The sequence below is a fragment of the Cottoperca gobio genome, chromosome 24 (genome assembly GCF_900634415.1).
Source record: "Cottoperca gobio chromosome 24, fCotGob3.1, whole genome shotgun sequence".
NCBI lineage: Eukaryota > Metazoa > Chordata > Actinopteri > Perciformes > Bovichtidae > Cottoperca > Cottoperca gobio.
The window spans coordinates 530,667-553,810 of record NC_041378.1 but is presented as its reverse complement, the minus strand read 5'-3'; the positions used below and the strand labels follow the sequence as shown (position 1 = coordinate 553,810).

Here is a 23,144-nt window from a genome sequence, read left to right as displayed (position 1 = left end):
TCTCTCCAGACATCGAGCTGCTGGCCGCCTGCAGGGAGGAGTTCCACCGCCGGCTGAAGGTTTACCACGCCTGGAAGTCAAAGAACAAGAAGAGAAACACGGAGACGGAGCAGCGAGCACCGAAGTCTGTCACTGACTACGGTACGTCACCGCATCACCGCTCGAGCTTTAAATGAAGCGTGCTTTATGTTCAGGAGACTTGAGGGTTTTATTTGCATATTGAAGGATATTTGTCTCCTTCCAGCAGTGAGTTTGTGTTGAAGCTTCATTTAAAGACGATCCTCCTGCTTCTGCGAAGCTCCTTTTATATTCATCTACAGTCCAGCTTTAAACTCCTGAACAGGTTTGAGAGATGATCCAACGTTGCCTCTCAAACTGTTAGTCCACTAAACATAATCGCCAATTTTGATAATCGTGAAAGTCATTTTTCCTCAAATGTGGAGAATTTTCTGCCTCTCTGATATTTTTCACAATTTTCTGACTCCACATCGCCCTGTGCCACACACGTCGAGTTGTCATGACGACGGAGAGCTCCGTCTATTGTGCTGCTCTGCTCAGACTACTGATTGGACCACACACACACACACACACACACACACACACTTCATCCCTCTGCTTCATATCTGAATTAATGAAACCTTTTATTGGCCCTGGAGGAATTTACTTTGCACAAAGAGCATAAAAGAATATCAACAAGCAGACATGACGCCGCAAAACATCGTGAAGTAAAGCAGCGTTTGTGTAAATAAGAAAAGTTATCAGCGACTGGTCTTACACGTCGTTTAAAATGTTTCGTTTTTCATCAAATATATACAACGAGGGCGGGTTCTGAAGCCTGTGATTATCTGACAAGCCTTTTGTTAGTAAGATATATTTTTAAAAAATGCAATTAATTTTGTTTTAATATATGTATAATATGTCAACCAAAAAAATTAATATATATATATTTTTAAGTCAATCAAAAATAATAATATTATAATTAATAAAACAAATCATAAAATGAGAAAAATCTCCAAAATAATAGGAAATAAATCCTTATTTAAAATATAAAATGACCAGGATAAAGTATATACTAAATAAAATAAATAAAATGCTTCCAGTGATGCATCTGGTGTCATTCACTAACTGTGCCGCAGCTTTATATTATAGGATGTAAGGATTCATTTAGTCCCTGAACACCGTCTCAGCCTCCACACAGGAAGAGACGGTGTGATGAGGAAGAGACGGCGTGATGAGGAAGAGACCGCAGGAAGGATTCGAAATGTAGAGACGCCAACGAAACCTCAGAACTAAAGTGCCAAATAAACAAAACTTCTTATGGTGCGTACAATACTCAATATACGGTACAATATACTATAATATTATATTTAGATATATTTTTATATTTTATTTATATATAAATATATTTATTAATATATTTTGATATATTTAATACTCTGCTTTTAAAATAATAATAATAAATTATGAATTAAATATTGACGTTTAAATACACGATTATATCGTTACTTTATTTCTCTCCACAAAACGCACTCAAACAAAGTTAAAGAGTTTTCCGTTTATAGATATATTTTATATAGATATATTTTATATAGATATATTTTATATAGATATATTTTATATAGATATATAGATATATTTTATATAGATATATAGATATATTTTATATAGATATATTTTATATAGATATATAGCTATATTTTATATAGCTATATTTTATATAGATATATTTTATATAGATATATTTTAAATAGATATATTTTATATAGCTATATTTTATATAGATATATTTTATATAGATATATTTTAAATAGATATATTTTATAGAGATAAATTTTATAGAGATATATTTTATAGAGATATATTTTATATAGATATATTTTATAGAGATATATTTTATATAGATATATTTTATATAGCTATATTTTATATAGATATATTTTATATAGATCTCATGATAATATCGTTATCAGGATTTTATTCTGACATGGTGACATAATTATTGTGTGCTTCCCTCTTCTCCCTGTGTGTCACGTGTCTCCATATCTGAACGCGTCATGATGAATAATAATCTCTTCGCGTCTGATGACGTCATCGTGTCTGTGTCGCATCCTGCAGTGTGTGTGTGTGTGTGTGTAACCTGGCATGTTTACTTTCAGATCGTGCACCTCCTGTGAAACAAGCATGTAAGTGGTCCTCCAGTGTGTAACACTACTAACCTCAGAGCCCCCCCCCCTTATTAACCCTAACATGGTAGAGGTCTGCTGACGGGTCGCACGGTCTGATGGGAAGGTTTCTCTTTCGGTGGCGGAGGGAGGGTGGGTTTCCACGGCAACTGCTGCCTCTCATGGAGAAGTTAGAGGAGAGAAGCCGTCGTTTCATCTTCATGACCGCTGCACCGGTGCTCTTACTGCCCCCCCCCCCCCCCACACACACACACACACATGTCTTGAAGGAAGGGGAAACGGAGCAGGACAAGCGGCTTCAGGGCTTCTGCCTGCAAGTGTGTGTTGGCACGATAGCATCAGGAGCACAGGAGCGTGACGTGCGGCTGATTGGAGGAGACGTGTTGTTGTGCAGTGAAGGTAACTCTGGTGCACATCGTCACTGCGTCTCCTCGGGAGCCCCCACAGTGGGTAACATTGAGCTTCGTCGGCTGCCTCTCGTACACGCAGGATATCTAACGTGCCATGAAATTAAATCCTGATGACCTGATGATCCGGGGCTCATGAGTAATGAGCCGCCCCCAGATATCCAAACTAGAACTAACTGCAGTGTTCTCCATCAGGGTTACATTCATAAACCTTTTAATAACATCATTTCTACGACTCTGACCCACGTCTGGCGCCGCCGCACAGACGCTTCGCTCCGGACCGTAACCGTCCGTCTTCATCAGACGGATGTTTGTGAAGCTCGAGCATCTTTTAATCTGCTGATGTCGGGGTTTCATTCAGAACGTCTTCTGTCCATCGTTTAGAAAATATGAAGATTCTTTACAGAGAAACAGACTCATCTCATTGTTTATATAAATATATATTTATATTTATATTTTTATATATATTTTGTATATATATCTATATTTATATTTGTATATATTATATATATATAAATAAAAATAAATATAAATATATATATATATATATATATTTATATTTATATATATTTATATATATCTTTATATATATCTATATATTTTGTATATATATCTATCTTTCTATTTGTCTATCTTTATCTATCTCTCACTCCCCTACCTCTCAGCTCTCTCTCTATCTCTCTCTCTCTCTCTCTCTTCTCTTTCTCTTTCTCTCTCTCTCTCTCTCTCTCTCTCTCTCTCTCTCTCTCTTTCTCTCTTTTATCTATATCTCTATCTCTATCTCTCTCTCTCCATCCATCCATCCATCGTCTACCGCTTATCCGGGATCGGGTCGCGGGGGCAGCAGCTCCAGTAAGGAACCCCAATCTTCCCTTCTCCGGGCCACATCCTCCAGCTCCGACTGGGGGATCCTGAGGCGTTCCCAGGCCAGTGAGGAGATATAATCTCTCCACCGAGTCCTGGGTCTTCCCCGGGGTCTCCTCCCAGCTGGACGTGCCTGGAACACCTCCCTAGGGAGGCGCCCAGGTGGCATCCTTACTAGATGCCCGAACCACCTCAACTGGCTCCTTTCAACGTAAAGGAGCAGCGGCTCTACTCCGAGTCTCTCACGGATGGCTGAGCTTCTCACCCTATCTCTAAGGGAGACGCCAGCCACCCGTCTGAGAAAACCCATTTCGGCCGCTTGTACCCGTGATCTCGTTCTTTCGGTCATGACCCAGCCTTCATGACCATAGGTGAGGGTAGGAACGAAGATCGACCGGTATATTGAGAGCTTTGCCTTCTGGCTCAGCTCTCTTTTCGTCACAACGGTGCGGTAAAGTGACTGTAATACCGCCCCCGCTGCGCCGATTCTCCGGCCAATCTCTCGCTCCATTGTCCCCTCACTCGCGAACAAGACCCCGAGGTACTTGAACTCCTTCACTTGGGGTAATGGCTCAATTCCCTACCCGGAGTAGGCAATCCGGCTTCTCTCGTGTGGGAGTTAAAACGCTGGTCAAGCAGAGCAGAGAACTGATGATGATGATGATGATGATGATGATACCGATGATACCACAGCTGCACTCAGAAATGTGACGGGACCAGATATTCTCATGATAACAGACCGCTGTAAGTGCTTCACCTTCACACTGACATTTTAAAGTAGTTTAAAGGTGCGACACGCACTTTTCACTGTTACTGAGTCTTTAATACTTTGATTCGTTCTTATTGACTCAGTATTATTAGCCACCAAGTCAGATTTGGATCTGCATCGGTAGATCAAGCAGGAAGAGGTGCCGGTTATTCTTCAGAATAATAGCTTTTACAGTTTGGGGTTCTTGTGAGTAATTAGCGTCAAATAAAATCTGAATTTAAAATGTCTTTCAGCTGCAGACAGACTAAACGTAAACTAACATCTGCTTTGTTCAGTAACACAAGTCGCATGTAAGTTAAATGAAATGTTTTAAAACCCTTTTTGTTAATAGGTGCTCCAGTAGAAGAAGGATATATGATGTGTATGCTAAGCTAACGAGCAGATGTGTTTGTTTTACAGTGTGGGGAGTAAAACCTCCGTCACACAGCAAGTAATAACAGGTTTTTTGTTGGCTCAACATATTTTCCCTCTCGTCTCCTTGGGACATTATGATTCAATAACAGAGAAGTAAAGAAAAGAGCCAGAGGGAGAATATCCACCACATAATATTGAGTTTAACCTGCGAGCTCACCGGTCCTCCAGCACGCAGCAGAAGCAGGAAGCAGGAAGGACGAGCTCAAATACTGATCCAGAAAAGTCTCACGCGACAGAGCGGCGAGGGGCAACATTCTGAACATTCTGGAACATTCTGGAACATTTCTATAGATTTCAGCTCTGCGTGCTAAATTAAAGGTTTTTTTCAAAGTATTTTGTTGGGTGACGTTAGCAAAGCGCTTCGTGTGCATTAAGCTTCTCAGCGCACGCTGTTAGCGGTCGCACTGCAGGAGGATATATTGTCTGTCTGTCACCGAAGTCTCACAATAACACAAACTAACTGACCGATCGAGGCAACGACAGAGCAGCAACTCTCGTGTTCCAAAAACTAAAATCACTGTTTTTATCAATGGAGTCTGGTGGCTTTGAAGAGAGCGAGGTGAAGCAGTGCAAATATTCTACATATAGTTGATCCACATTGTTCAGCTTCCTGCTTCCTGTCTGCTCTACTGCAGGAGACACACAGACGGTGGAGACACACAGATTATCCTTTAATAAGACGAGGCCTGACGGTTTCCCTCCAGAGTCGGAGTTGGAACAAACACAAACTTGCTGAACGATAACTTCTGTGTTCTTAAAGTGCAATCCTGACATTTACTCGTGATTACAATATTTGTCTCTCCAGACATCGAGCTGCTGGCCGCCTGCAGGGAGGAGTTCCACCACCGCCGGCTGAAGGTTTACCACCCTGGAAGTCAAAGAACAAGAAGAGAAACACGGAGACGGAGCAGCGAGCACCGAAGTCTGTCACGACTACTACGGTACGTCACCGCATCACCGCTCGAGCTTTAAATGAAGCGTGCTTTATTTTCAGGAGACTTGAGGGTTTTTTTGCATATTGAAGGATATTTGTCTCCTTCCAGCAGTGAGTTTGTGTTGAAGCTTCATTTAAAGACGATCCTCCTGCTTCTGCGAAGCTCCTTTTATATTCATCTACAGTCCAGCTTTAAACTCCTGAACAGGTTTGAGAGATGATCCAACGTTGCCTCTCAAACTGTTAGTCCCCTAAACTAATCGCCAATTTTGATAATCGTGAAAGTCTTTTTCCTCAAATGTGGAGAATTTTCTGCCTCTCTGATATTTTCACAATTTTCTGACTCCACATCGCCCTGTGCCACACACGTCGAGTTGTCATGACGACGGAGAGCTCCGTCTATTGTGCTGCTCTGCTCAGACTACTTATGGGACCACACACACACACACACACACACACACCACACACTTCATCCCTCTGCTTCATATCTGAATTAATGAAACCTTTTATTGGCCCTGGAGGATTTACTTTGCACAAAAGCATAAAAGAATATCAACAAGCAGACATGACGCCGCAAACAATCGTGAAGTAAAGCAGCGTTTGTGTAAATAAGAAAAGTTATCACGACTGGTCTTCACACGTCGTTTAAAATGTTTCGTTTTTCATCAAATATATACAACGAGGGCGGGTTCTAAGCCTGTGATTATCTGACAAGCCTTTGTTAGTAAGATATATTTTTTAAAAAAGCAATTAATTTTGTTTTAATATATTATAATATGTCAACCAAAAAAATTAATATATATATATTTTTAAGTCAATCAAAAATATAATATATAATTAATAAAACAAATCATAATGAGAAAAATCTCCAAAATAATAGGAAATAAATCCTTATTTAAAATATAAAATGACCAGGATAAAGTATATACTAATAAAATAATAAAATGCTTCCAGTGATGCATCTGGTGTCATTCACTAACTGTGCCGCAGCTTTATATTATAGGATGTAAGGATTCATTTAGTCCCTGAACACCGCTCCAGCCTCCACACAGGAAGAGACGGTTGATGAGAAGAGACGGCGTGATGAGGAAGAGACCGCAGGAAGGATTCGAAATGTAGAGACGCCAACGAAACCTCAGAACTAAAGTGCCAAATAAACAAAACTTCTTATGGTGCGTACAATACTCAATATACGGTACAATATACTATAATATTATATTTAGATATATTTTTTATTTATTTATATATAAATATATTTATTAATTATTTTTGATATATTTAATACTCTGCTTTTAAAATAATATAATAAATTATGAATTAAATATTGACGTTTAAATACACGATTATATCGTTACTTTATTTCTCTCCACAAACGCACTCAAACAAAGTATATATATAATCTATATTTTATATATATATTTATATTTAATTATTATATATTTATATATATATAATATATATTTATATTTAATTATTATATATTTATATATATATATATATATATATAATATATATTTATATTTAATTATTATATATTTATATATATATAAATTACATTTATAAAAAACTATTTTTTGCTGCAAATTAGTATTAAATAAATGACATTTCTAGGATTTGCTTCTCACCATTGTACCGTTTTACTATTTTATACAATTCATTCCTCTCCACATTGTGTGTCCCTCGACCTCCTCCTTCCTCATGTTATTCATCTACTACGAGTATTTGTGTGCCGTCAGTATTTTGTAAATCTGGTTGTCAAAAAACACCACAAATCCAACAACACTAACGTTTTAAACTGCGGCCGTCGTGCTTTTTTAGGGAGGAAATGGCGAAGGAAATGACGGAACTGCTGGCGAGGTTTGTACAAACTGAATCTCCGTCTTCAGTGAAATCTCCACTCAATCAATCGAGCAAATATTCCACGAGTCCACGAGATTCATGTTGATTACATCCTGATCATCGGGTTAATTCCCTCGGAACATGTGAAACCCGCTGAAGGTTCATGATTATTTTCTTAATTTTGAATGTTTTTCTGCTGCCAACTTCCTCCCACTGTCCAGCAGCCGACCTGCTGACCCGCTGACCTGCAGGGGGGAGCGCCTGCTTTGAGCTGCTGTTTCCTTCTGTTGTAGATTAAAGTAAAGCTCAAACAGGAGATGTTGCACCTCCTGACATCACTGGTGCTGTGTAGTAGCGCTGTGAGATTTCTATGTCTGTAAGCAGACGATGATCTCAGGCTGCACCTCTGAGTGACGGTGCACTTCCTCATCACATGACTGCCACTAAATGCTATTTTCCACTCGCGTTCCTCTCGGGCATTAGTGTGAATGAGTGATGTCGTGCCAGCGTCTCCTCCTGCTTCCTCCGTTCATCTCACTGCTGCTAATTGGCTCAGGCCGCCTCTCACGACGCCTCAAACACACAGGAAGGAGCAGCAGAAGGTGACTGCGGCCGCTCGGCTCGCTGCCAGAAGCCCAACGTGTGCCTTTTGGGAACACTGTGCAGCCCCAGCCAATAGGATTAGAGAACCAGCAGGGTCCCGCCTCCAATTTCCCGGTGTTCTAAAAAGGGCAAATCCCGGTCACGGATTAACCAGGTCGAGAGCTCGGCCCGCAGCTGGAGAGGAGCCGACGCTTTACACTGTCCAACAGTCGCTTAACACGCAGCAGAGCTGCTGCTTACCGCCTGAAACAGCGTTTTAATGATCTCACACCTTGTGTAGTTTCTCTGTCGCCATCTTTCTCTTTCCTTTAACTGCAAACTGCTAATCTGACCCCGCTGCTCACCTTAACTTCTGCAATGACCCCGCAGCTGCTCCCGTGTTCCATTCATTGTTCCTGTTACTCCGATGTCTTTAGAGAGGCGGAGCTTAAACACCATTCATTGTTCCTGTTACTCCGATGTCTTTAGAGAGGCGGAGCTTAAACACCATTCATTGTTCCTGTTACTCCGATGTCTTTAGAGAGGCGGAGCTTAAACATCATTCAGGTGGATTTAACAACACACCTGATTTCAGCCTGTGGTCCGAACATTTAGTAAAAAGAGGAAAACAAAGAATGAAATGTATTTCATGTCAACACTTTAAATCTCAGCACATTATTCATGAGCACACTGTTGTACCTCTCTCCAGCACTGCGCTCCACCCGTCTTCTTTACAAGACACTAAACAAAATACTGTTTGAAGCTTATAACGCCGTCCTCTCCTCCGGCTGACTTCCTGCGTCCTTCCTTGTCTTGTGTCTCAGAGGTCCACAGGTCCAGGCCTCCAAGGCTGCTGCCGGGGCCAAGAAGTACGAGCTGAGCAAGTGGAAGTACGCTGAGCTGCGGGACGCCATCAACACCTCATGTGGTGAGTGTCGCGCTTACGTTGACGCACGTTCATCCCCACACACCGCAAATCAAAACGTTACTGAACAAACGAGATGTGTTGTCACACCTCTGTACAGACGGAGATCGACAGGCCGGATGCATTCACTGGTCATGGTCCCCAGAGGATCTGAAATAGTTTAGCTTTCTTTATAATCCACAACCAAGCACCAAACCTTTAGTTTCTGTGTTTATAAAGTATTCTCGTCACACGTTGAACCCTTTTTGGATTTTGGTCACTTGAACATTAACTTTTCTGTCCCCCAAGAGAAAAATGATCATTTTGTACATGAAGATGTCGAACCTGCAGATACTTGATGGCGTTCCAGCTCCCAGAGGAAGAACCGCTTACATTTCTGTAGACTTTTAATTCAACTGTTCGCTCAAACCGTGTTTTCATCCTCACACTGTGAGACTCTGAACGTTTCTAAATCACGAATGATTCCGCCTCAGCTTTGACAGAAATATCTGCTTCAAACCACTTAGTGGTTCTTTATTTTCTGAACTCTGCCTGACATTATGCGGCCGCTTCTCTCGTGTGGGAGTAAAACGCTGGTCAAGCAGAGCAGAGAACTGATGATGATGATGATGATGATGATGATGATACCGATGATACCACAGCTGCACTCAGAAATGTGACGGGACCAGATATTCTCATGATAACAGACCGCTGTGAAGTGCTTCACCTTCACACTGACATTTTAAAGTAGTTTAAAGGTGCGACACGCAGCTTTTCACTGTTACTGAGTCTTTAATACGTTGATTCGTTCTTATTGACTCAGTATTATTAGCCACCAAGTCAGATTTGGATCTGCATCGGTAGATCAAGCAGGAAGAGGGTGCCGGTTATTCTTCAGAATAATAGCTTTTACAGTTTGGGGTTCTTGTGAGTACATTAGCGTCAAATAAAATCTGAATTTAAAATGTCTTTCAGCTGCAGGAACAGACTAAACGTAAACTAACATCTGCTTTGTTCAGTAACACAAGTCGCATGTAAGTTAAATGAAATGTTTATAAAACCCTTTTTGTTAATAGGTGCTCCAGTAGAAGAAGGATATATGATGTGTATGCTAAGCTAACGAGCAGATGTGTATTGTTTTACAGTGTGGGGAGTAAAACCTCCGTCAGCAGCAGAGTAATAACAGAGTTTTTTGTTGGCTCAACATATTTTCCTCCTCGTCTCCTTGGGACGATTATGATTCAATAACAGAGAAGTAAAGAAAAGAGCCAGAGGGAGAATATCCACCACATAATATTGAGTTTAACCTGCGAGCTCACCGGTCCTCCAGCACGCAGCAGGAAGCAGGAAGCAGGAAGGACGAGCTCAAATACTGATCCAGAAAAGTCTCACGCGACAGAGCGGCGAGGGGCAATTGCACATTCTGGAACATTCTGGAACATTCTGGAACATTTCTATAGATTTCAGCTCTGCGTGCTAAATTAAAGGTTTTTTTCAAAGTATTTTTGTTCGGGTGACGTTAGCAAAGCGCTTCGTGTGCATTAAGCTTCTCAGCGCACGCTGTTAGCGGTCGCACTGCAGGAGGATATATTGTCTGTCTGTCACCGAAGTCTCACAATAACACAAACTAACTGACCGATCGAGGCAACGACAGAGCAGCAACTCTCGTGTTCCAAAAACTAAAATCACTGTTTTTATCAATGGAGTCTGGTGGCTTTGAAGAGAGCGAGGTGAAGCAGTGCAAATATTCTACATATAGTTGATCCACATTGTTCAGCTTCCTGCTTCCTGTCTGCTCTACTGCAGGAGACACACAGACGGTGGAGACACACAGATTATCCTTTAATAAGACGAGGCCTGACGGTTTCCCTCCAGAGTCGGAGTTGGAACAAACACAAACTTGCTGAACGATAACTTCTGTGTTCTTAAAGTGCAATCCTGACATTTACTCGTGATTACAATATTTGTCTCTCCAGACATCGAGCTGCTGGCCGCCTGCAGGGAGGAGTTCCACCGCCGGCTGAAGGTTTACCACGCCTGGAAGTCAAAGAACAAGAAGAGAAACACGGAGACGGAGCAGCGAGCACCGAAGTCTGTCACTGACTACGGTACGTCACCGCATCACCGCTCGAGCTTTAAATGAAGCGTGCTTTATGTTCAGGAGACTTGAGGGTTTTATTTGCATATTGAAGGATATTTGTCTCCTTCCAGCAGTGAGTTTGTGTTGAAGCTTCATTTAAAGACGATCCTCCTGCTTCTGCGAAGCTCCTTTTATATTCATCTACAGTCCAGCTTTAAACTCCTGAACAGGTTTGAGAGATGATCCAACGTTGCCTCTCAAACTGTTAGTCCACTAAACATAATCGCCAATTTTGATAATCGTGAAAGTCATTTTTCCTCAAATGTGGAGAATTTTCTGCCTCTCTGATATTTTTCACAATTTTCTGACTCCACATCGCCCTGTGCCACACACGTCGAGTTGTCATGACGACGGAGAGCTCCGTCTATTGTGCTGCTCTGCTCAGACTACTGATTGGACCACACACACACACACACACACACACACACACACTTCATCCCTCTGCTTCATATCTGAATTAATGAAACCTTTTATTGGCCCTGGAGGAATTTACTTTGCACAAAGAGCATAAAAGAATATCAACAAGCAGACATGACGCCGCAAAACATCGTGAAGTAAAGCAGCGTTTGTGTAAATAAGAAAAGTTATCAGCGACTGGTCTTACACGTCGTTTAAAATGTTTCGTTTTTCATCAAATATATACAACGAGGGCGGGTTCTGAAGCCTGTGATTATCTGACAAGCCTTTTGTTAGTAAGATATATTTTTAAAAAATGCAATTAATTTTGTTTTAATATATGTATAATATGTCAACCAAAAAAATTAATATATATATATTTTTAAGTCAATCAAAAATAATAATATTATAATTAATAAAACAAATCATAAAATGAGAAAAATCTCCAAAATAATAGGAAATAAATCCTTATTTAAAATATAAAATGACCAGGATAAAGTATATACTAAATAAAATAAATAAAATGCTTCCAGTGATGCATCTGGTGTCATTCACTAACTGTGCCGCAGCTTTATATTATAGGATGTAAGGATTCATTTAGTCCCTGAACACCGTCTCAGCCTCCACACAGGAAGAGACGGTGTGATGAGGAAGAGACGGCGTGATGAGGAAGAGACCGCAGGAAGGATTCGAAATGTAGAGACGCCAACGAAACCTCAGAACTAAAGTGCCAAATAAACAAAACTTCTTATGGTGCGTACAATACTCAATATACGGTACAATATACTATAATATTATATTTAGATATATTTTTATATTTTATTTATATATAAATATATTTATTAATATATTTTGATATATTTAATACTCTGCTTTTAAAATAATAATAATAAATTATGAATTAAATATTGACGTTTAAATACACGATTATATCGTTACTTTATTTCTCTCCACAAAACGCACTCAAACAAAGTTAAAGAGTTTTCCGTTTATAGATATATTTTATATAGATATATTTTATATAGATATATTTTATATAGATATATTTTATATAGATATATAGATATATTTTATATAGATATATAGATATATTTTATATAGATATATTTTATATAGATATATAGCTATATTTTATATAGCTATATTTTATATAGATATATTTTATATAGATATATTTTAAATAGATATATTTTATATAGCTATATTTTATATAGATATATTTTATATAGATATATTTTAAATAGATATATTTTATAGAGATAAATTTTATAGAGATATATTTTATAGAGATATATTTTATATAGATATATTTTATAGAGATATATTTTATATAGATATATTTTATATAGCTATATTTTATATAGATATATTTTATATAGATCTCATGATAATATCGTTATCAGGATTTTATTCTGACATGGTGACATAATTATTGTGTGCTTCCCTCTTCTCCCTGTGTGTCACGTGTCTCCATATCTGAACGCGTCATGATGAATAATAATCTCTTCTCGTCTGATGACGTCATCGTGTCTGTGTCGCATCCTGCAGTGTGTGTGTGTGTGTGTGTAACCTGGCATGTTTACTTTCAGATCGTGCACCTCCTGTGAAACAAGCATGTAAGTGGTCCTCCAGTGTGTAACACTACTAACCTCAGAGCCCCCCCCCCTTATTAACCCTAACATGGTAGAGGTCTGCTGACGGGTCGCACGGTCTGATGGGAAGGTTTCTCTTTCGGTGGCGGAGGGAGGGTGGGTTTCCACGGCAACTGCTGCCTCTCATGGAGAAGTTAGAGGAGAGAAGCCGTCGTTTCATCTTCATGACCGCTGCACCGGTGCTCTTACTGCCCCCCCCCCCCCCCCACACACACACACACACATGTCTTGAAGGAAGGGGAAACGGAGCAGGACAAGCGGCTTCAGGGCTTCTGCCTGCAAGTGTGTGTTGGCACGATAGCATCAGGAGCACAGGAGCGTGACGTGCGGCTGATTGGAGGAGACGTGTTGTTGTGCAGTGAAGGTAACTCTGGTGCACATCGTCACTGCGTCTCCTCGGGAGCCCCCACAGTGGGTAACATTGAGCTTCGTCGGCTGCCTCTCGTACACGCAGGATATCTAACGTGCCATGAAATTAAATCCTGATGACCTGATGATCCGGGGCTCATGAGTAATGAGCCGCCCCCAGATATCCAAACTAGAACTAACTGCAGTGTTCTCCATCAGGGTTACATTCATAAACCTTTTAATAACATCATTTCTACGACTCTGACCCACGTCTGGCGCCGCCGCACAGACGCTTCGCTCCGGACCGTAACCGTCCGTCTTCATCAGACGGATGTTTGTGAAGCTCGAGCATCTTTTAATCTGCTGATGTCGGGGTTTCATTCAGAACGTCTTCTGTCCATCGTTTAGAAAATATGAAGATTCTTTACAGAGAAACAGACTCATCTCATTGTTTATATAAATATATATTTATATTTATATTTTTATATATATTTTGTATATATATCTAGATTTATATTTGTATATATTTATATATATATAAATAAAATAAATATAAATATATATATATATATATATTTATATTTATATATATTTCTATATATATTTATATATATATATATATATTTTGTATATATATCTATATTTATATTGTATATATTTATATATACTAAATAAAATAAATATACATCTATATATATATCGTCTATAATATCTCTATCTATATAATATATCTCTCATTTATCTTTATATTTATATATCTATTCCTATATAATTATATATTCTCACCTATCATATATATCTTATATATATATTATATATATATATCTATAAATACTCTATATATATCCATCCATCCATCCATCGTCTACCGCTTATCCGGGATCGGGTCGCGGGGGCAGCAGCTCCAGTAAGGAACCCCAATCTTCCCTTCTCCGGGCCACATCCTCCAGCTCCGACTGGGGGATCCTGAGGCGTTCCCAGGCCAGTGAGGAGATATAATCTCTCCACCGAGTCCTGGGTCTTCCCCGGGGTCTCCTCCCAGCTGGACGTGCCTGGAACACCTCCCTAGGGAGGCGCCCAGGTGGCATCCTTACTAGATGCCCGAACCACCTCAACTGGCTCCTTTCAACGTAAAGGAGCAGCGGCTCTACTCCGAGTCTCTCACGGATGGCTGAGCTTCTCACCCTATCTCTAAGGGAGACGCCAGCCACCCGTCTGAGAAAACCCATTTCGGCCGCTTGTACCCGTGATCTCGTTCTTTCGGTCATGACCCAGCCTTCATGACCATAGGTGAGGGTAGGAACGAAGATCGACCGGTATATTGAGAGCTTTGCCTTCTGGCTCAGCTCTCTTTTCGTCACAACGGTGCGGTAAAGTGACTGTAATACCGCCCCCGCTGCGCCGATTCTCCGGCCAATCTCTCGCTCCATTGTCCCCTCACTCGCGAACAAGACCCCGAGGTACTTGAACTCCTTCACTTGGGGTAATGGCTCATTCCCTACCCGGAGTAGGCAATCCACCGGTTTCCTGCTGAGAGCCATGGCCTCAGATTTGGAGGTGCTGATCCTCATCCCAACCGCTGCACACTCGGCTGCGAACCGATCCAGTGAGTGTTGAAGGTCACAGACCGATGATGCCATAAGGACCACATCATCTGCAAAGAGCAGCGATGAGATCCTCAGGTCACCGAACTGCAACCCCTCTCCTCCACGACTACGCCTCGATATCCTATCCATGAAAATCACGAACAGGATTGGTGATAAAGCGCAGCCCTGGCGGAGGCCAACATTCACGGGAAACGAGTCCGACTTACTGCCGAGTATCCGGACACAACTCTCGCTTTGGGCGTACAGGGATTGGATGGCCCTCAAAAGTGACCCCCTCACCCCATACTCCCGCAGCACCTCCCACAGTATCACCCGGGGGACCCGGTCATACGCCTTCTCCAGATCCACAAAACACATGTAGACCGGATGGGCGTACTCCCAGGCCCCCTCCAGGATCCTTGCAAGAGTAAAGAGTTGGTCTGTTGTTCCACGACCAGGACGGAATCCGCATTGTTCCTCTTCAATCAGAGGTTCGACTACCGGCCGAACCCTCCTTTCCAGTACCTTGGAGTAGACTTTACCAGGGAGGCTGAGAAGTGTGATACCCCTGTAGTTGGCACACACTCTCTGGTCCCCCTTTTTAAATAGGGGAACCACCACCCCGGTCTGCCAACCCCTAGGCACTGTCCCAGACTTCCACGCAATGTTGACGAGGCGTGTCAACCAAGACAGCCCCTCAACACCCAAAGCCTTCAGCATTTCTGGACGGATCTCATCAACCCCTGCGGCTTTGCCACTGTGGAGTTGTTTGACTACCTCAGTGACTTCCATCAGGGAAATTGACGATGATCCCCCATCAGCTTCCAGCTCTGCCTCAACCATAGAGGGCGTGTTAGTCGGATTCAGGAGTTCCTCAAAGTGCTCCTTCCAGCGGCCGATAACCTTCTCAGTTGAAGTCAGCAGGGTCCCACCCTTGCTGTACACAGCTTGGATGGTTCCTCGCTTCCCCCTCCTGAGGTGCCGGATGGTTTTCCAGAAGCACCTTGGTGCCGACCGAAAGTCCTTCTCCATAGCTTCTCCGAACTTCTCCCACACCCGCTGCTTTGCCTCTGACACGGCAGAAGCTGCCACCCTTCTAGTCCTTCGATACCCTGCAACTGTTTCCGGAGTCCTCCCGGATAACATAACCCGGAAGGACTCCTTCTTCAGTCGGACGGCTTCCCTGACCACCGGGGTCCACCACGGTGTTCGAGGGTTACCGCCCCTTGAGGCACCTAAGACCTTGAGACCACAGCTCATCACCGCAGCTTCAGCAATAGAGGTTTTGAACATCGCCCACTCAGGTTCAATGCCCCCAACCTCCACAGGGATGGCTGAAAAGCTCCGCCGGAGGTGTGAGTTAAAGATCCCCAGGACAGGGGCTTCCTCCAGACGTTCCCAGTTCACCCGCACTACCCGTTTGGGTTTACCAGGTCTGTCCAGAGTCTTCCCCCACCCCTTGATCCAACTCACCACCAGATGGTGATCAGTCGACAGCTCCGCCCCTCTCTTCACCCGAGTGTCCAAAACATGCGGCCTCAGATCAGATGATACGATTACGAAATCGATCATTGACCTTTGGCCTAGGGTGCTCTGGTACCACGTGCACTTATGAGCATCCTTATGTTCGAACATGGTGTTTGTTATGGCCATTCCATGACTAGCACAGAAGTCCAACAACAAACGACCGTTCGGGTTTAGATCAGGGAGGCCCTTCCTCCCAATCACGCCTCTCCAGGTGTCTCCATCGTTTCCCACGTGTGCGTTGAAGTCTCCCAGCAAGACTACGGAGTCCCCTACTGGAGCCACCTGCAGGGCTCCATTCAGGGTCTCCAAGAAGGCCGAATACTCAGAACTGCGGTTTGGGGCATAGGCACAAACAACAGTCAGAGTTTTCCCCCCCATAACCCGAAGGCGTAGGGAGGCGACCCTCTCGTCCACCGGGATAAACTCCAACGTGGCGGCGCTCAGCCGGGGGCTAGTGAGTATCCCCACCCCGGCCCGAGGCCTCACACCTTGGGCAACTCCGGAGAAGAATAGAGTCCAACCCCTATCCAGGAGTACGGTTCCAGAGCCAAGACTGTGCGTGGAGGTAAGCCCCACCAGATCCAACTGGTAGCGATCCACCTCCCGCACTAGTTCCGGCTCCTTCCCCCACAGAGAGGTGACGTTCCACGTCCCCAGAGCCAGCCTCTGCTGCCCGGGTCTGGTCCGTCGAGGTCCCTGACCATCACTGCCACCCGTGTGACAGCGCACCCGACCCCAGCGGTTTTTCCCATGAGTGGTGGGCCCACAGGATGGATGGATGGGAGGCACCACGTAGCTTCTTCGGGCTGTGCCCGACCGGGCTCCGTGGCAAACCCGGCCACCAGGCGCTCGCTGTCGGGCCCTCCCTCTGGGCCTGGCTCCAGACGGGGGCCCCGGGCTTCCTCCGGGCAGGGTCTCTCCTTTCCTTTCCCTTTCTTTCATGAAGTCGTTTTTGAACATATATATATATATATATATATATATATATATATATATATATATTTATATTATTATATATATTTTTATATATATTTTTACAGTGAAATGAATCCACTCGTCCTCACAAAATATATTAGGTTGTAAACCTTTTTACGTGAAGGACTCTGAAACCGACACAAATGAAACTGCAGCTGATGTTTGTTTACTCGCACGTCACTCGTCCCCTTGAGGTCGCCGTCGCCCTAAAACCTGAATGAGCTCGTCCACTCGTCCCTGCATGCAGCAGGAAGTCACGACGAGTCAACCTGAGCGTCCAGCGGGGAGTTCACTTCAAGTGCCTCGGAACAATCGTTCTCCGTTTCCTGCAGCTTCTGCTCAACAAGATGTTTGCTGGTGCAGTTGTTGCTGAGCAGGTGGCGTGAAGGCGTTTGTTGGTGACGGTTGTTTCATGTTTTCAGACTAACAAACAGTTAGAACCTGAATCAGTTCATTTCCACCAAGTGACAGAAGACTTCTCTTGTTTCCATCGCTCTGCTTTTAACATAATGACATTTACATCGAGATATTTAAACGGCTGAGTCGGAAACGAGAGATCTTTTAAAGCACGTTCTGATTTCTAAAACTGAAAACATGAACATGAGTTTCTGGCTTCCTCCACCTCCTGTAGAGTTTACGTCTCACACGTGTGCAAACCCTTTCATAAACAGCTGCTTCACGTCTCGCTGATCTTCTTCCCTCTGTGTGCTGAACTCTGAAACACTGACTGTAAACCAGCTGACCTGAGACCAGCAGAGCTTCATGTTTACATGCAGAAGAAACAGGAAGTCCACCTGCTCCACTGGGATCGTTGGTTCCACGTTTGCTTTTATTCCAGTGCCTTCACCTGTTTATTAAATAGTTGTTCAATTAAATAACCAAGAATAATAAGAGTTTTAAAGCTTTAGAGCTGCTGGAGGTGGATCCTGTTACTTTGGACGGAGCCATGCTAGCTGTTCCCCCCGTTTCCAGTCTCTATGCTAAGCTAAGCTAACTAGCTGCCTTTGAATTTACTAGATCTAACATGTATGTAACATAATCATTTTAAAACATAGTTAAATAAGAAGTATTAGTAAATGAAGTACAGGTATTAAGAAGACATTAAAGAATAAAACTATAAATAAATAACAGACAGAAATATACAAATATAACAAATCAATGAATTATCAAACACTCATGCTTTTATTTTGAAAACACTGTTGTTCCTTATGAAGGGGAATCTGAGCGTGACCTCCTGGAGCTTGTAAAGTTTTATTAATATGATAATAAATATTTAATACACAGGTTGATAAACAGGATTATGGCTTTTTGCTCATTAACTTCTGACCATCCTCCCAATAACCAGGCTGCATGTAAACATGGCCGCTGACTCCTGATTGGTTGCTTATCATCTGTGGAAGACGCCTAACTTTTTATATACATGTTTATACAGCCCAGCAGAACCCGGGCCCGCCAATCCCGGCCCGGCAGTACGAGGTGGCGATGAACCGGCAGCAGCGCTACTTCCGTATCCCGTTCATCCGGCCGGGCGACCAGTACAAAGACCCGCAGAACAAGAAGAAGGGCTGGTGGTACGCTCACTTCGACGGGCCCTGGATCGCCCGGCAGATGGAGCTGCACCCCGACAAACATCCCATCGTGCTGGTGGCCGGTGAGTACGGCACGGAGGGAGGGGGGGGGGGGGGTTGAAACAGGAAGACCACACATCCTGGTGTGGAGGACAAACAACAGGGGGTCCGCAACCCCTAGGGGGTCCGCAGAGGTACTGCAGGCGGTCGCAGCATTTTTGGTTGATGAGACAATAAAATAAAATTGAAACATATTTTTTTTTCCACAAACATACATTTCTTCAAATAAACATTAAACACCAACATATTGTAGCACAAGGATGCATATATATATATATATATATATATATATATATATATATATATATATATATATATATATATATATATATATCTGGCAGTGACACTTCACTGCCAGATATAATAAACGTTCAGGAGTTTGACTTTGTGTCAACAGATTCATCACCTGCACTGTGACGAATGTGAGGCTTTTATTTTGTAGTAGTTGGACGTCTGATATGAAGCATCGATCAGGTTTTGTGAAATATTCCCAGGATGTGAGAGTTCTGCTCGTCAGGACTGTGACGACTGCAGTTTATATTGATTCATGTTACTTTTCTTTATGTGAGATGGATTTCAGTTTCTTGTGCTCAGCGAGATCTACAGTTTTATAACTCGCACTGCAAAACCATAAATAAGACAAATTGCATCCATGCAAGTCATCCCTTGTTGCAGATCAAATGTTTATTTTTTATTAGTGAGAGTAAAAATGCTGATCCAGCCTGGAAGCCTCTGAGTGGGCGGGTGCACACGTTTGAGTGAAACATTTCCTGTTTAGTTTAAAAGTTTAAAAGCAGAAAACATTCTCTTTCATTTTAGTTTGAAACGACTCTTTGCATACTGTGTTTATTTATTATAAGAACACAACAAAACCATATAAATATTAACAGAATATTTTTAACACATTTAAATAAAATAAACTTAAATGCTTAGTAATTAGTTTAAAAAGAAGAAAGGGGTGAAGACTGTCTGGTCTCAAAAGAAGTGATCTTTAAAATGCTAAAGTTAGCATGCTAACGTTAGTATGCTAATGTTAGCATGCAAACACAAACATCATGTTTACAGGATCTAAGTTCTAAGTTTGGAAAGTTAAACAGAGATTAATCTCGTTGTTGAATCACATTCTCCCGTTACAGGAAAGGACGACATGGAGATGTGCGAGCTGAGTCTGGAGGAGACGGGCCTGTCGAGGAAGAGGGGGGCCGAGATCCTCCCCCGGCAGTTCGAGGAGATCTGGGAGCGCTGCGGCGGCGTCACGTACCTGCGCAGCGCCATCGAGAGCCGGCAGGCGCGCCCCACCTATGCCACCGCCATGCTGCAGAGCATGTTCAAGTAGACGTGCCGGCGGCTTCTCTGCAAACAAAGGGACAAATGCACCAGCTACCTAACACACAGGCGTCAGAGCGCACTGCTCCAGGTTCTGACTGCATTCACGTGAAACGTTTCTCTCAGCTGTCCTTCTGTTTCTCTGCTCGTTTGTTTTCTTCTTGCTGTTTTTCAGATCCTCGCAGGAGGGAGGGGGGGGGGGGACGGGGGACGTTTTGCATTGAACCCTATGCAGAAAAATCATTCTAAATTATCACATCTGGTAGTTTTACAAGGAATTGTGTTCTCTGCAAGTCTTAACTACGAGGCCTTAATACTACAACAGGGTTTAAATGCCACAAGTAGGACTTTTTCTTTTCTTCAACGCTGCCTCCCCAAAACCAAACTTAATTCCTCTGTAATGATTCCTGATTATTACACTGCAGTGTCGCTTCCATCCTAACAGCTCGCTGACCCTCAGACCTTAAAGCTGCTGTTTACATAGTCTCCTCCTGGTTCACAGACAAACTCTTGCACAAGTAGCCGTCAGCGAGGCAGAGCTGCACGAGCCGCTGCACGTGCCGCTGCACGTGCCGCTGCACGTGGCGCGAGCCGCTGCACGTGGCGCGAGCCGCTGCACGTGGCGCGAGCCGCTGCAGCTGCACGTGGCGCGAGCCGCTGCACGTGGCGCGAGCCGCTGCACGTGGCGCGAGCCGCTGCACGTGGCGCGAGCCGCTGCACGAGCCGCTGCACGTGGCGCGAGCCGCTGCACGTGGCGCGAGCCGCTGCACGTGGCGCGAGCCGCTGCACGTGGCACGAGCCGCTGCACGTGGCACGAGCCGCTGCACGTGGCACGAGCCGCTGCATCACAATTAAGTCAATAATTGCTAATCCTTTTTCATTTTACCTTTTTGTCTTTCCAACCGAATGTAACTGGAGACCTCGTTGATTTGTTCATGTCGTGATTCCTCTGTTCTCCTCACTGTGTGATTTAATGTAAAACTAATGAGAGAAAAGTGCAAAAAACGTTCGACTTTGAGACCGAACATCACTCGAAACTTTAAACGCTCGTCGGGGTTTTACTTTTTGGCCAGAGCAGTAATTCAGCTCTGTGATTATGATTTGTGTGTCTGCGTTTATTAAGAAAAGCAGAAAATGTGAAATAATTATGCAACTGCTCCCGTCTGAGAGCAGATCTGAGGATAAAAACATCTTTGAATGAGGAAACTATTTGCCAAAGCAGTGATTCCCAGTTCAGTCTCACTGACATCCTGCAAAACCACTTCATATATTTGTTCAAAAATCTAATTTGATTCCAAAAATGTAAAACAATAAATCTCATGTTGGATGTTCTGCTGTGAGAAGCTGTACGCGCTCTGGAACGTGCTCTCTCTCCAGCAGGTGCAGTGTCACAACTGAAAGGGGAAAGTTTATTTTTGAAACCGTTTCTACTTCACTCGCACGAGAAGCAATAAATCACGCAAACCAAGCGAAGAGGAAGAAACTAAACGAGCCTCCTTTGACGGGTACCGATGTAAAGACAATCCGCTGCTGCGATGTTCCACCTTCTTCCACCTGAGGTTGCCAGGTTTGTTCCTGACCTTTCTATTCCTTCTTGACGCTCTTCTCTGCGCAACACGGTGACGACGTAGATTTGTTTGAAAGCATGAAGACCGTTACAAAGTAGCTTATCCCCTTTTACACGAGGCATCAACATGCAGGAGAGAAGATGTCCAGGACACGAGACCCTTAAACATCGAGTGACTCTCAACTCCGTCACTTTAGAAACGACCCAGGTGTAAGTGAACGCACCATCCAGGCGATGTTCCAGGACTTCACCTGGTAAATCTGATTTACGTTTTGCTGTTTCCTGCGAGGAAACACTTAGTTCAGCTTCAGACAGATCTTCAAAGGTTTGAATCTTAAAGCTAAAAAACAAACAGATTTAAAATGTGAAGAGTTGTTTGTGTGAAAGCGTGTTAATGCCGAGTGTAACGGGGTCAGGTTACCACCTTGAAATATTCCATTATTAAATGTACAAGATGTCCTGCACCTGCTCCACACATTACAATCATTCCTGGGGAAGCACTGCCTTTGTCCACTGTCACTTTTCTAACGCTGATCTCTAACAGATGAATAAAAACATTCCATGTGTCACTCAGCGCTCGCCTCCTTCTTTCTGCTGCTCGACAAGAAACCAAGCAAACGTCTCGTTCAACACTTTGTATTTTCAGCTATCGTGAAACATTTAAATGACAATTTAACACTTTAAATAAGAAAAGTCCAAATTACTGTGTGTGTGTGTCTCGGTACACATCAGTCGATGCTTCTATTTACATGAACTGTACAAGAGATTAAGATGCACACAAATACAGATCCTGTTTGTTTCAGAGCCAATTACGTCTAAATGTCAGCGCACAGCTGTCGACTTAGTTTAATGTGATCCGTAGGATTGTTAAGCTCGTCATGGTTCCAACCTGGGGTCCATCAAGAGGGCCCCGAACAACCCTGAGCTGATTAAAGAACGAATAGAAGCCCTCTGAGACCGCAGACCTGAACGCCATCTTGCAATGTTAATAAATAAATAAATGTGACGTGTTCTTCCCGATGCTTCAACCGTCCAAAGTTTCATGGAAGTCAGGATGATAGTTTTTCTTTAAAAATTCTGGAAACTTTCACCTCATTAGCTCC

General features: G+C 43.0%; 1 protein-coding gene across 1 annotated transcript in view; it reads left to right on the top strand.

The window, feature by feature from the left end:
• Window positions 1-22,615, top strand: part of myo6a (myosin VIa) — a 120,580-nt gene extending 97,965 nt beyond the window's left edge. The window contains exons 32-35 of the mRNA XM_029462936.1: window positions 10-141; window positions 17,895-17,918; window positions 18,953-19,171; window positions 20,285-22,615. Of these exons, the coding sequence (XP_029318796.1) occupies window positions 10-141; window positions 17,895-17,918; window positions 18,953-19,171; window positions 20,285-20,484 (575 nt within the window). The 3' untranslated portion in view covers window positions 20,485-22,615. The remainder of the gene's footprint in view (window positions 1-9; window positions 142-17,894; window positions 17,919-18,952; window positions 19,172-20,284) is intronic.
• The last annotated feature ends 529 nt before the right edge of the window (window positions 22,616-23,144 follow it).